Source organism: Nicotiana tomentosiformis, chromosome 11, assembly GCF_000390325.3.
Source record: "Nicotiana tomentosiformis chromosome 11, ASM39032v3, whole genome shotgun sequence".
NCBI lineage: Eukaryota > Viridiplantae > Streptophyta > Magnoliopsida > Solanales > Solanaceae > Nicotiana > Nicotiana tomentosiformis.
The window spans coordinates 113046158-113059041 of NC_090822.1; the positions used below are offsets into that span (position 1 = coordinate 113046158).

Genomic DNA, 12884 nt, shown 5'->3' on the forward strand with positions numbered 1-12884 from the left:
CAAGTTTCAACAATAATGTCTTGGCTCGCATTTTGCTTCCCTACGTACAAATTATGGTTAAGTTATTTCATTTGTTAGTCAAATTACCTTTTTTGTTGCATTTAATTAATTATGCTCTTGTAGTGCATGCGCCTTGAAGTTTAGTTATATTAACGTACGTAGTCAATAAGGAACAGAGCCACGATTTCAACTTCATAATTAGTTTCTAAATTTAATATATACATATTAATTAAATAATTTTATTAACAAAAATACACTATCAGAGACGACATAGCTAGTCTTGATGATATGAATTCGACCGAACCCGATAATTTTGATCTAAATTTTTTGTATTTTTCTAAACAAAATTTATTAGTTTGTACACATTATTAATATAAAACCTAATAACTTATAAAGAATAGAATCTCCAAGCTTCAAATCCTGACTAGTCATTATACACTGTTTGACCAAAAACTACTTGATTCGATCAAATTTGTATATTAGCTTTCGACTCCACCCCTATAGTCGATCACTAAATATACTGTCATTATATATAAGTTAAATTCAGTTAAAACTGTGAGTTTTCCTTTAAAATAAATGTTTCCTTTCCCGAAAGGGAAAGATCCCATATAGCCCGTCATTGCCGACAGGTAAATTTTGCCAAAGGATAATCAATATACGTGGGAAGTATTAGTACAATGTATATTCACAATCTTTCTTCTTTATCATCGATTTATTTGAAGACAAACAAAGAAATACTAAAAAGGTAATACGCGTTAACGTTTAAAGGGAAACAAGCACGTGAGGTGTATCCTCTATATGGGGATTGCAGCAAAATCTTCTTTTCCTTTTTATCCACAAATAATATGTCCAAACTATACAAATCTTTGTCGCTGACACAACAGAGTTTTAAATAAACTACAATACGTATCTGGGAAGCTGACAAAAACAGATTGTTTTTCTTTTAATAATTAATTTCTCAAATTAATAAGAACATAAATAATAAAAAGAAAGTAATTATGCATGTTAATTTCACTCATGATCACTAAATTTTACCCATTATATTAGTATAATTGTAAAACTTTTCTTTTCTAATAAAGATCATCGAATTTTATCTGTTATACCAGTAAAGTCGCAAAACTAATTTCTAAATTATGTACCAATTGCTCCGAAAATAATCACTACGTTATTACCTCCATTCTACTTCAGGGTGACTTGTATTTTCTGGATACCAACAACTGAGCTTTTACCTCCATATGTGAAGATTATAATATTAATTATCAGTTAATACTAATTCAAAAGAAACTGACCTTAATAAACACATATATAGCAACGTTACGTTTCTCATGAATCGACTTTTTTGCTTCGTTTTCTTTTTCTCCTGTTGAAATGGACTTCATTTCCGATTAAAAAGAATACAAAACATAATTGAGGAGGCTTTATATAGTTCAAGTGTTGATGAAGAACGATCAAGTGGTAGTATATCCTCTTATTAATTTTCATGTAGCCATAAAATTTAGGTCGAAACGAAAAATAAAGTACGCATGGTTAGTTCTTCATAAGATAATCAGAAAAATAAATAGTACGTAAGTGATTTTATTTATTTTCCTTTTGCTTTTATAAAAAGTTTTTTATTAATAGAGTAAGTAAAATTGCTAGTTAGTTGTGACAAGACATTGTTGGTTTTTTGACAAGACACGAATATATTAAAGTGTGGAAAGACACCAACCCATTTGAAAGGTAAATTAAGTCACCAAAACCAAAGACTAGATGAGTCAAAGGTTCCGTTGAAAGGGAATTCACATGGAACATCAATTCAATGTTCACTAACAACAATTGAGAACTTAGTCACATAGTTGAGATTTCTTCATCCCTAACGTTTCAAGTTTAAGATTCGGAAAAAATCTCTTGATTGTACGAGTGTCACACCATTTTAGTGGACCTATTCAATGTAAATTCAAGTTAGTCGAACAAGCGGACATTTAATTAGGAATGTTTAAGCAAAAATTTGCTTTTTTTTGGCTAATCAGATAAGTTTATTATTGTAACGATTCGGCCGGTCGTTTTGACTATTGCAATCCCGTTTTTCCATTTACTATTCAAATTGTGAATTACAATTGTTATTTGGCTTGCCGGGGTAATTGGTTTGGGTTCGGTGAGGTTTTGAAATGATTTAGAGCGCTTAGTTCCAAGGTTTAGAATTTAAGTTGAAAAGGTTGACCGGATGTTAACTTGTGTGTAACGACCCCAGAGAAATTTTGCTAAGGAAATTAATGTTTGGTGGTGCCGAGGTAGATCAATTAGTACAAAGATTATAGAAAGCTCGGACTTTTTAGGTTGAATAATGCACCGATGTGTAAAGAAAAATTTTGTTAGAAAAAGATCATTTCTGCGACCACTATGCGGTCGCAGAATCACTCTACAGACCGCATAATGGTCGCAAAGTGGATCAGGAGAGGGGCAAGATTTGAGAAAAATATGCGGTGCACTATGTGATCGCAGACCTGTTTTGCGGTACATTATACGACCGCAGAACAAGTATGCGGGCCGCATAATGACCGCAGACCGGGTCAGTAACGCCCAGCTTTGGAGGCTAAATTATGCGGCCGGTATGCGGACCGCATATCTGTTATGCGACCGCATAACTGCGTCGGAGCTTCCATTCTTTCTCATTTTTGACCCGACCCAACTTCGATTTATAGCCCTTGAAGCTTATTTTTGAGCCAAAATCTGATATTTTAGAGAGAGGTGAGAGCATTTTAGAGAGAGAAAGTGAAGAATTAGTCATTTATCCATCAATTCTTGTTCAAGGTTTGAAGATTTCACAAGGATCTTGCTAGGGCTTCAAAGAGGTAAGAATTTCTTTCCCTAATTCTTCAATTTCGGGTTTGGAGTAAAGATGGGTGATTAATAGTATGATTCTTGGGTGTAAGAGTATTATGCATACATACCAATAAGGTTATGGAAGAATTGTTAAGTTCAAATGGGTAAGGATTGGGTTAAAAATGGTAGAAATCTTCATAGACTTTAATTGAAGATTTGAGGGTCGATTTGATGTCGGATTTTGGTAAAATTTATATGGTTGGCTCGTGGTTGGATGGGCGTTCATATTCTGTAACTTTTATCGTGTTCCGAGACGTGGTCTCTACGGACGATTTTTGAGTTAATTTCGAATTTTATTGAAAAAATTAGTATTTCCTTATGGAATTAATTACAATAATTTGTAGACTGAATCGAATTAATTGTGGCTAGATATGAGGCTTTCAGAGACCAATTCTCGTGGCAAGGACATAGCGAAATAAATAATTACACGGGTTGAGGTAAGTAACAATTATATATCTGGTCATGAGGGTATGAAACCCCGGATTTTGGTATCATGTGATTACTTTGGAGGTGGCGCACATGCTAGGTAATGGGCGTGTGGGCGTGCACCGAGGGGATTATGATTTGGTCCGTCCCGGAAAACTGTAAAATTGAATAATTTATTGTTAGCTATATGATCTCTATGTATTGAAGAAATTTGACTATAAATCATGTTAGAAATCATGCTTAGGCTATGTTATAGTACTGTTGAGACCCGTAGAGGTCGCGTACTTGTTGAATTATTTGCTAATTGTTGTCTTGTACTCAATCATGATTTTTCTTGCGTATTATACCTCAGTCTTTCTGGATATTTGTTGATATACTATGTTATCTTTGTTTGGGCTGATCTTTGTGATTCCTGAGAGCCCGAGAGACTTGAGAGGTTGAGGACTGAGTAAGGCCGAGGGCCTATCGGTGAGGTAAGGATATTATGGCACGTGAGTTGTCTGTGCAGGATATTATAGCACGTGAGTTGTCTGTGCAGCACGTGAGTTGTCCGTGCAGATTATGGCGCTTGGGCTGTAGGAGCCCCTCCGGAGTCTGTACACACCCCCAGTGAGAGCGGATACCCATTGAGTGTGAGTGCTGAGAGCCGAGTGGTTGAGCTGTTGTGATGAGCTGAGTGAATGTTGCCTGAGAGGCTATACTTGCTTTGCATTTGTTGTTGCACTTGGTTGTTATCTGTCATTGTTGTGAAATCTCTGAAAGAATTTATATCTGGATTACTTGAAATTGAACTGTATAAAATTGATTTGACTTAAAATGCCGGATTTGAAAGCATGTCTATTCTTTGCTGGAACTACTGAAGTGAACTATGACTGTGTAGCTCGTCATTATCTTCAGTTCCTTAGTTATTATTGTTATTTGCTGAGTTGATTGTACTCATACTACACCCTGTACTTCGTGTGCAGATTCAGGTGTTCCTGAACATAGCGGGTGTTGATCATTTCGCGCAGTTGATTTTCAGGAGATTTTGAGGTAGCTGTCGTGTTCCGTAGATCTTGCCTCTCCTTCTCTATCTCCTTGTTTACTATATTTGGTCTCAGACTATTATAGACCGTATTTTCCAGACTTGTACTCATATTAGATGCTCATGTACTCAGTGATACCAGGTTTTGGGAGTGTTGTATCAGAAATTGCTAAATCATTGGTATTGTATTAAACGTTACGTTTTTAAATTTAAAGAAAATCGTGGGTTATTGATGTTGTCGGCTTGCCTAGTACTGATAGGCACCATCACGACAAGTTAGTATTTTGGGCCGTGATAATTATTAAGCAAAAAATTAAGAAGTGTTATTACAGCATGGCACTAATCTTAACCATGTAATGAGTAATAAGGCTTTGCGAAAAATTAAAAAAACAAATAAAGGTGATTCACTCTACGAGTGCCTTTAGATAACATGGCGGGATCAAAAGACCCGTCAATTTCATTTGCTCTCTCAGAATCATTACAAAAATAATGAAATTACCTAACTAGACATTGGAACACAAATCTTTGAAGATTTGGCTCAATTTATACTACATTTTGTTTTCCTTTCTCTGATATACGTCACGTCAATTTTATTGGCGATTATTTAATATTTTTTACTCAAAGCTGACTTAGTAAATTTCTCAAAGAGTTAGAATGGACAAACTTAATGGTAGAGAGCCCTTTGATCTGAGGAAACATATTTCCTTAGTTAGGGGCGGATCTAGCAATATAGACGTGGATTCATTTGAACTGATAACTCTTAGCCTAAATTTGAATTTGTCTATGTAAAACTCACTAGAACCTGAATCCGTAGAGTTAAAATTAAATCTTAGATCCGCCTCTATATGTAGTCATGTCCACATGGGCTCCCACACCGATCCAAAGTTATTGTTATCATCTAGGAAACTCATACTGTTCTGAAAGCTATGTGGGATATTATTAGTGAAACTTTCCAAATTAGATTGTTGTTGTGGTGATGCTTGTGGAGAAGATTGATTCATATCCATGCAAATTAGGGCCATGAGATTAGCTTGTTGACATTGCATGTTGACAACCTCAGCTTGTGCCTTTGCTAACTGTGCTTGTAACTCATTCACTTGCTTTTGAAGTTGACAAATTGCCCCTGCACAACCATAGACTGGATCTCTCAGTCTAGCATTGGCTTCATACACCATGCTGCTCACAGCATCTGCTCTTTGAGATTCTGGCAATTCCTAATAATTAAACAACAAGATTGAAAAAAGAGTTAATGATGTTTAGAATTTCATAATACAAAGTGATAGAGAATAATTGCTAAGATTCATTCATCTGGTCAAGATAACTAGTGTAATTATGAGAAAGAGAGAGAAAGGGTTTAATTTGATCTAATTTTAGTTCAAGAAGTCATGAATAGTTGGTGTCAACATGACATGATGTAAACTTGAAATATTAAGAGAAGTCACTCCTTATAACCCCGGAATAGTAAGAAAAAGAAAGAGTTTAAATTATATGCAGCATCAATATAAAAAAATATTATACTATGAGATCACTTATAAAAGAATATTTATAAATAAGCCTTCTTAAAATGTGAGATTTATAATTGTAAAAAAAGATAGATTATTTGCCACAACAGGTGTAGAATTCCTTGCACGATGATGTATATTATTTAAACTCAAAAAAAATGTAGATAAATGAAAAAAGGTAGTGCTATAGGGATTAAAGCAAGAAAGAAAAGACCTTTTCCTAATTATAAGTAAAGGAGTTGTGGTTGTTGCTTCTCATTATAGTCATAGATGTCAATACCTAAATTCTTTGAATACCTATTGGCTCGAGAAACAAACTCCATACACTAATAATTAAGAAGAGCAATATATTTGGGATATTACCCTGTCAACTTCTTCTGTCCATTTCAACAATCAAGTAGCGTAAGCCTCTTGCTTTTCAAATTGCAACTAGAAACTACCTAATACTACTACTACTACATGTCCAAATGGTCGACGTTCAAGCACTAAATTAGACTCTGTTATCCTAAACAAGTCCTCCTAAACTTTGAATTATTCCCAATAACCATCACAGAATTCACAGTGGACTAATTTTTTTAAGAAAACATCCTATTTTTGTGGACTAATACACCCCTATATACCCTTTTTTCCATATCAGATTTAACTTAATACTAACAGTGTACAAGATATATTTACATTTTCTGTGTGTTTTACTAATTTCATTTTTATAGGCGGCTAAAACTATAATTATCTCTTAACTAACCTGATAATAGTGTAAAACGTCGTTTAAACTATCAGAAAATAAACACTAAAAACTCTGAATAAATTCACTAGAAGTACATCTCGTGAAGGTGAAATAATCAGTATACTAGGTAATTTATTTTTTATAAAAAGGGAAGAAAGAAAAGGTGAAAAAAAAGAAGGTACGTAACTAGAATAGAGATGTACCTGCAAGAACTTGATAATGTTACTAGCACCAAAGACACGATGAGCAGTAGTGAATTTGATAGGATCATTGGGAGGAAAATAAGGTGCCAATACACATTTCTCTGCACATCTCCGCCGTAATATTTTACAGGCGGCGCAAGGGCTGACCACCACCATCGGCGGTGGTGGTGGAGAGTTAGGAGAAGAAGACGACGACGACGGTGGCGAGACGGAGCGAGAAGATGATGGTGAAGTACTTATGACTGTCGCCTTTGTATCACTGGAGTACACCATTTTCTTTTTCTCTCTTTGTAGAAATGTGTAAATGTTTAGCGAAGGAAACAAAGGAATACTTGGGATGCTTTAAAATGGAGTGAACTAAGGATATATTTATAAGCCAAGGGAACAATATAGTGAGAACGGGGATGATGTCATAAATAAGAAAATGACGTCAACCTTTTCTTTATTTTTTTCTTCTTATAATTTTTACAATTTTTATTTATATTATCAGGTCATTTAAAAGATATTTATAACTTATAAAGGTGAACAAATGGTGTAAAAGTTTCATAAACTGACGATATATTTAACTTAAACTCTATAATTATTAATTGAATTTAAGAATTTTCAAACAATTATATCATAAAAGATAATTTTGTAAGTAATTGTATATAATAAAATAAGTTAATCATAAAAAAGATTTAAAATAAAAAGAAGAGTTTTTGTTTGCTTGCATGGTTGCGGCGATCTTCCGTTTTCACTAGTACTGCTACTATGAGTTCGTTGCCTTTCGGGTTTTGCATGTGAAAACCCCAAAACTAGCTTTGAACGTAGTTTAGCCAATTTCTGAGAATTATTATATATTTTTTTGGTAAAAAGAATTATTATATTAATCAATCAGGGATTAATTAAATGGTTGTTGTAAACCAACCTCATGCAAAAAAATTAATCAAGCCAGAAAATGTTGCGAACCACTAAAGAGATTACAAATCAGAACTTCTTCTTCGTTATTCCTACATATATGGCAAATTAAATAATATTTCTCTTCTTGACTTTGGTTTTGTGATGAATATTATGTCGAGATCGTGGAAAAATTATTGCATGGGAAGTCATGATTATGGAATGAGAATAAAAGATGGGGGTAAGTCATGGAAGTGCTTCCTAACGACTGATCCAACTTAGTCTAACATTAATTTAAAAACAAAAGGCAATTTGGCACACGAAATATCTGGTATTTGTGCAGGGTCCAGAAAAGGATCACATTCAAGCGATGTGACATAGAGAGTCTACACCCTGATATAAACATTCATGGCTAATTCCATGACTTTAACTCAGACCTATAGTTTAACATTAATTAATTGTTTTTTAAAAACAAACCAACACGCAAGAAAATTAGACAATAGAAGAAAGAAAAAGAAAAGATCAAAAGTTGGGTCTTACACCTTTTGATGGAAAGATGCGAACAAAAAATTTGCATGAGTCTTTTCGTATTAATTTTTTGTATTAGCTAGTGATGATCTATAGAAGAGTTTAATTAAGTTTAAGTTGTAAAAACTTTTACTCTCTCAGTATAAGTTGATCAGTTCCAACGTTACATGTCATTATTGTGAAAATAATAGTTGGCTAAGTTTTTGATTGCTTGAATATTATATATATGTACATACACACACATATAAAATTTAAACTTGTATGCAATATCTAATGATACCGATGTGAAATTTTGAGAAAATAATTTAGCACAAGTTTTTACGATCAGTTTAAAAATAATCTTCTAAAAATGTGATTGGTTGTTGCACTAGCTACTAAATTGGTTAATCTTATGACATTAATGAAGATTTGTTTTATGTATAGCTTATTTATTTTAACTCGATTTGAAGAAATTGTTTTTTTTTTCTTCTTAATCTCCAGCTTTCTTGGACGTCAGTCGCTCCAAAAGGAAGTCAAGGATGACTAATTAAAGATTAGTCTTAACATAGAAAATACGATCGATGACTTTATAACCCACTAATAATCCAAATTGGATGTTTTTGGCTCTTTTTCCTTCTTGATTGAAATGACAAGTAAAATACGTCGAAAAATAGACCTTATCAAGCTTCAGTATTTTGACACTAACTTTTCCCCTTGCAATTAAATCAAGCCACATGTAACATAAATTAATTTGAATGTGGAAAGCAGGTGAAATTGATAATTAATTACGACTTAGTGGTGCAGATCCAATTTTCCAAAGCATGTTCTCTATTCTTAGAATAATTGCTCTATAGATGTTTAGGAGATTATTCGATGTAAATCTTGATTAACCTTCTTCATGTACGCTTGACTATTAGGTATCTCTTTTAAAACGGTTTAGCTATTAAAACAAAATTCAAATATTCTGATTCAAATATGAAAACATAAACGATTAGTAGCAAATTTATATTCTTGATGTAAATTTCTGAGACTAGAAATATACATATGAATATGTGTGATGACACGAAATGTCATCTTTAAATTTAATATTCATTTCTGTATTCTGAGGCCTCAAATAACACCATTTACATTTTTCTATTTGCGTGAGAAATCCGTATATTTTTCCGGAAAGTTTTTATGTAAAAAATTAATAAAGATGTGAAGTAGTGCTTTAAAACTCACTTAAATTGATTTCGGTCAATATTTTGAGCAAACAGACCCGGATCAGTATTTTGATAGTTCCGATAAGTCTGTATCGTGATTTGAGACCTGGGCGTATGACCGGAATAAAATTCGAAAGTCCCTTACTTGAATTATCGCCATTTGACGAAAACTAGAAGCTTAAAGATTTTAAAGTTTGACCACAAATTGACTTTTATTGATATCGGGGTCGAAATCCAGTTCTGAAAATTTTCATAGGTCTGTTATGTCATTTATGACTTGTGTGCAAAATTTGAGGTCAATCGGACTTGATTTAATAGGTTTCGACATCGAATGTAGAAGTAAAAAATTCTTAAGTTTCTTAAACTTGAATTGGAGTATGATTTGTGGTTTTAGCATTGTTTGATGTGATTTGAGGTTTCGACTAAATCCGTATGATATTTTAGGACTTGTTGGTGTATTTGGTTGAGATCCCGGGGGCCTCTGGTAGATTCCGGATGGTTAACAGATCAAAATTTGGACTTAAGGATAATCTGAAATTTTGGCCTTCTAGTGTAATCGCACCTGCAGATTTTTGACCGCAGGTGCGAGCTCGCAGAAGCGAGCCTGGCGTCGCAGAAGCGGACGCTTCTTCGCAGAAGCGGACTCTTGTCCGCAGAAGCGACCGCAATCTCCGCAAAAGCGGAACCGCATATGCGGTTAAGTGTCCGCAGGTGCGAAAGTACTCGACAGATTACAAAAACAGAGGGTTCCAATATTTTTGTCATTTTGGACATTTTACAATACGGGTTGAGGCGATTTTTGAGCGAGAATTCATAGAAAAACTTGAGGTAAGTTACTTGTGATCATTGTTAGTCAATAATATTGAATTACCATCGATTAGTCCGATTAGATTACGTATTTTTGAAGTGAAATTCGAGGATTTGAGCCTAGGGATTTGAAAATAAGATTTGGGGATTTGAAGGTCGAGTTGATGTCGGAATTTGGTAAAATTTATATGGTTGGACTCGTGGTTGAATGAGCGTTCATATTTTATAACTTTTGTCGGATTCCGAGACTTGGGTCCCACTGTTGATTTTGAATTTTGGATTTTTGATTGAAAAATTTAGTATTTTCATATAGAATTAGTTTCTATAATTCGTATTGATTATATTGAATTGTTTGTGACTAGATTTGAGGCATTCAGACAACAATTTGTGAGGCAAAGGTTTATTAGAATTTTGAGTTGGTTGCAAAGCGAGGTAAGTGTCGTGGTTAACTAATCAAGCCCAACTATGCCTTGTAAAAAGGACTAAGCGATCGCTGCAAATATAATCCGGTTCAAGTCCGGAGTCGAATCCCACAGGGAACTAACCTATTTACTATAACTTTTAACAATGCTAATGATAAGTTCAGACAAGTTTCGGATGCAAGATTTTTAATAGAGTATAAGTGAAATTTATTTATCTAATGAAAAATGACAACGAAATTAGCAATAATTAAGAATAAGGTTGAATTCAAAGGTAAAAAGGATCTAGGGCTATTGAATTCCCCAATTGCAGAACTAATTCCTAACACGTTAGCTATAATCTCGCCGTAATACTCAATGAGGATTATGAGTTTTGGGCTACCGTAATTATCTCTCGATCAATTACGATAATTTACTAGAAGCATTCTGTCGAACTACTCTAGTTAACAATTTATGCAACTCAGAATTATCCCACCAAAGCTTCGTTATCTCTACCCCCGCTTTTAAATTCAAGTAATTAATCTCTTAACTTACCCGAAAGTGGTGTTGTTCAACAACAATCTAACCAAGTGTTCTTTCTCAAGCAACACAAGGTAACTAGACACGATTAATCAAGGGCCCTTTCAATTAATCACAACACAACACATAGTTGAACAATCATAGAATAAGAACGACTCAATTATATCTAAACATAGTTAAAATTTCATCCAACAATTGCTTCCATCAACCCTAGATGATAGGTTTAGCTACTCATGCTAATGGATAAAAATTCACTATAACAATTCATAATCAACAATGAAAGTAAAAAGAAGAAGATGAAAACTCTTAGGAAATTCTCCGTCTTCTCTCTCTTGTTCTTGCCTCCAAAAACTCCTAAAAATAGCCCTCCTTTCTCTTCTGGGCGAATTAGGCTTCATATAGGTTTAAGTTAGTCGCCTTAGAAATTACATAATTGCCCCTGAGTTGTTGGCCTCCGTCCGCGGCTGCAGATTCGACCGCGGATCCGGCCGCGGATTTCAGCCAGTGTTCTGCCTCCAGTGCGCGGTCCAATTCGCGGTCGACTCCGCGGCCGCGCACCTGGAGGGAACATCACCGCTTGCTTTTCTCGCTCCTTTTTGACCGGGCTAACCTTCGATTGGCCTTCCACACTCCATATTGATTTCAAAATACTCTTTAGCTTCCTCCTAGCTCGGAGTGGCTCCTACAACGCATAAAATTCTTAATTAGAGCATTTTGTTATCTTTTAGCATACAAATATCAATAAAGTGCGACTAATTTAGAGTATAGATAGTGTCTAAATTGCATAAATATAGCCTATTATCATTAACCTTGACTTGAGGGAGTATGACTTATTTGTCTATTTGCTACGTAATTTAATGTGCGGGTATAATGTATATATGAGGTGACGAGTATTTATGCATTGTGGTTGAGTCAAAGCATGCAGGTGAAATTTGGTTATTATGAATAATTGCCCATTTAATTAAGATATTCTTGCTTAAGTTATTATTGTTTATTTGATTATTTTTCATGAGATTATTGCTAGTTTAATTATTATTGAATATTTTGGAAGGTGAGAATACCTTCTGGTATTGAATTGATTGATAAGTATATATTCCCGTATTTTAATATTCTTTCGAATTTATATGATTATTTTCATGGTAAGGAAGAGTGTAAAAGCACGAAGGGTGATGTCGTGTCATTTATATTATTTATATTATCCTTAACATGATAAGAAAGAGTATAAAAGCACGAAGGGTGATGGCGTGCCATTTTCAAAAAGTGTAAAAGCACGAAGGGTGATGCCGTGCCAATTTTATTATTTATTTATAAATTTATGAAAAGAATGAGACTAAAAGCATGAAGGGTGGTGCCGTGCCATTTCCATATTACCAGCTGCTCATTTTATTGTTGATGAATTAATTGCATGCTACGTGACACTTCTCCTGCTGAAATTATTATATTATTCCCCTTCACATGTTCCCTCCCAAATTTATAAATTATTATTTATTGTGTTATTGTTGTTTCATATTTATATATACTTGTACAAGTTGTTTACGTACGTGTCTTGTCATAGCCTCGTCACTACTTCGTCGAGGTTAGGCTCGACACTTACGGAGTACATGAGATCGGTTGTACTCATACTACACTCTGCACTTCTTGTGCAGAATTTGGAGTTGGTCCCAGCGGCGTACTATAGACTTGCTCGGATTCAGCTACCCAAAGGAGACTTGAGGTATAATTGCACAACGTCCGCAATTCTGAAGTTCTCTTCTATCTTATCTTAGCTTTGTATTATCTTTCAAACAAATTGGATTTTATTCAGATCTTTATT

At 34.3% G+C, this 12884-nt stretch overlaps 1 protein-coding gene across 1 annotated transcript; it reads right to left on the bottom strand.

The window, feature by feature from the left end:
* Positions 1-4610: 4610 nt before the first annotated feature.
* LOC104090278 (LOB domain-containing protein 1-like) lies at positions 4611-7094 on the bottom strand. The gene is made up of 2 exons (XM_009595341.4): positions 6742-7094; positions 4611-5526 (listed from the first exon to the last, which is right to left on the bottom strand). Exons 1-2 carry the CDS (start codon positions 7012-7014, stop codon positions 5164-5166), a joined length of 636 nt encoding a protein of 211 aa, XP_009593636.1. The 5' UTR covers positions 7015-7094; the 3' UTR covers positions 4611-5163.
* Between the last annotated feature and the right edge of the window lie 5790 nt (positions 7095-12884).

Coding starts and splice junctions, on each gene's coding strand:
- LOC104090278 (XM_009595341.4), bottom strand. CDS start 7,014: ATGGTGTACTCCAGTGATACAAAGGCGACAGTCATAAGTACTTCACCA. Junction 5,527..6,741: donor ACATTATCAAGTTCTTGCAG/GTACATCTCTAT, acceptor TTTAATTATTAG/GAATTGCCAGAATCTCAAAG.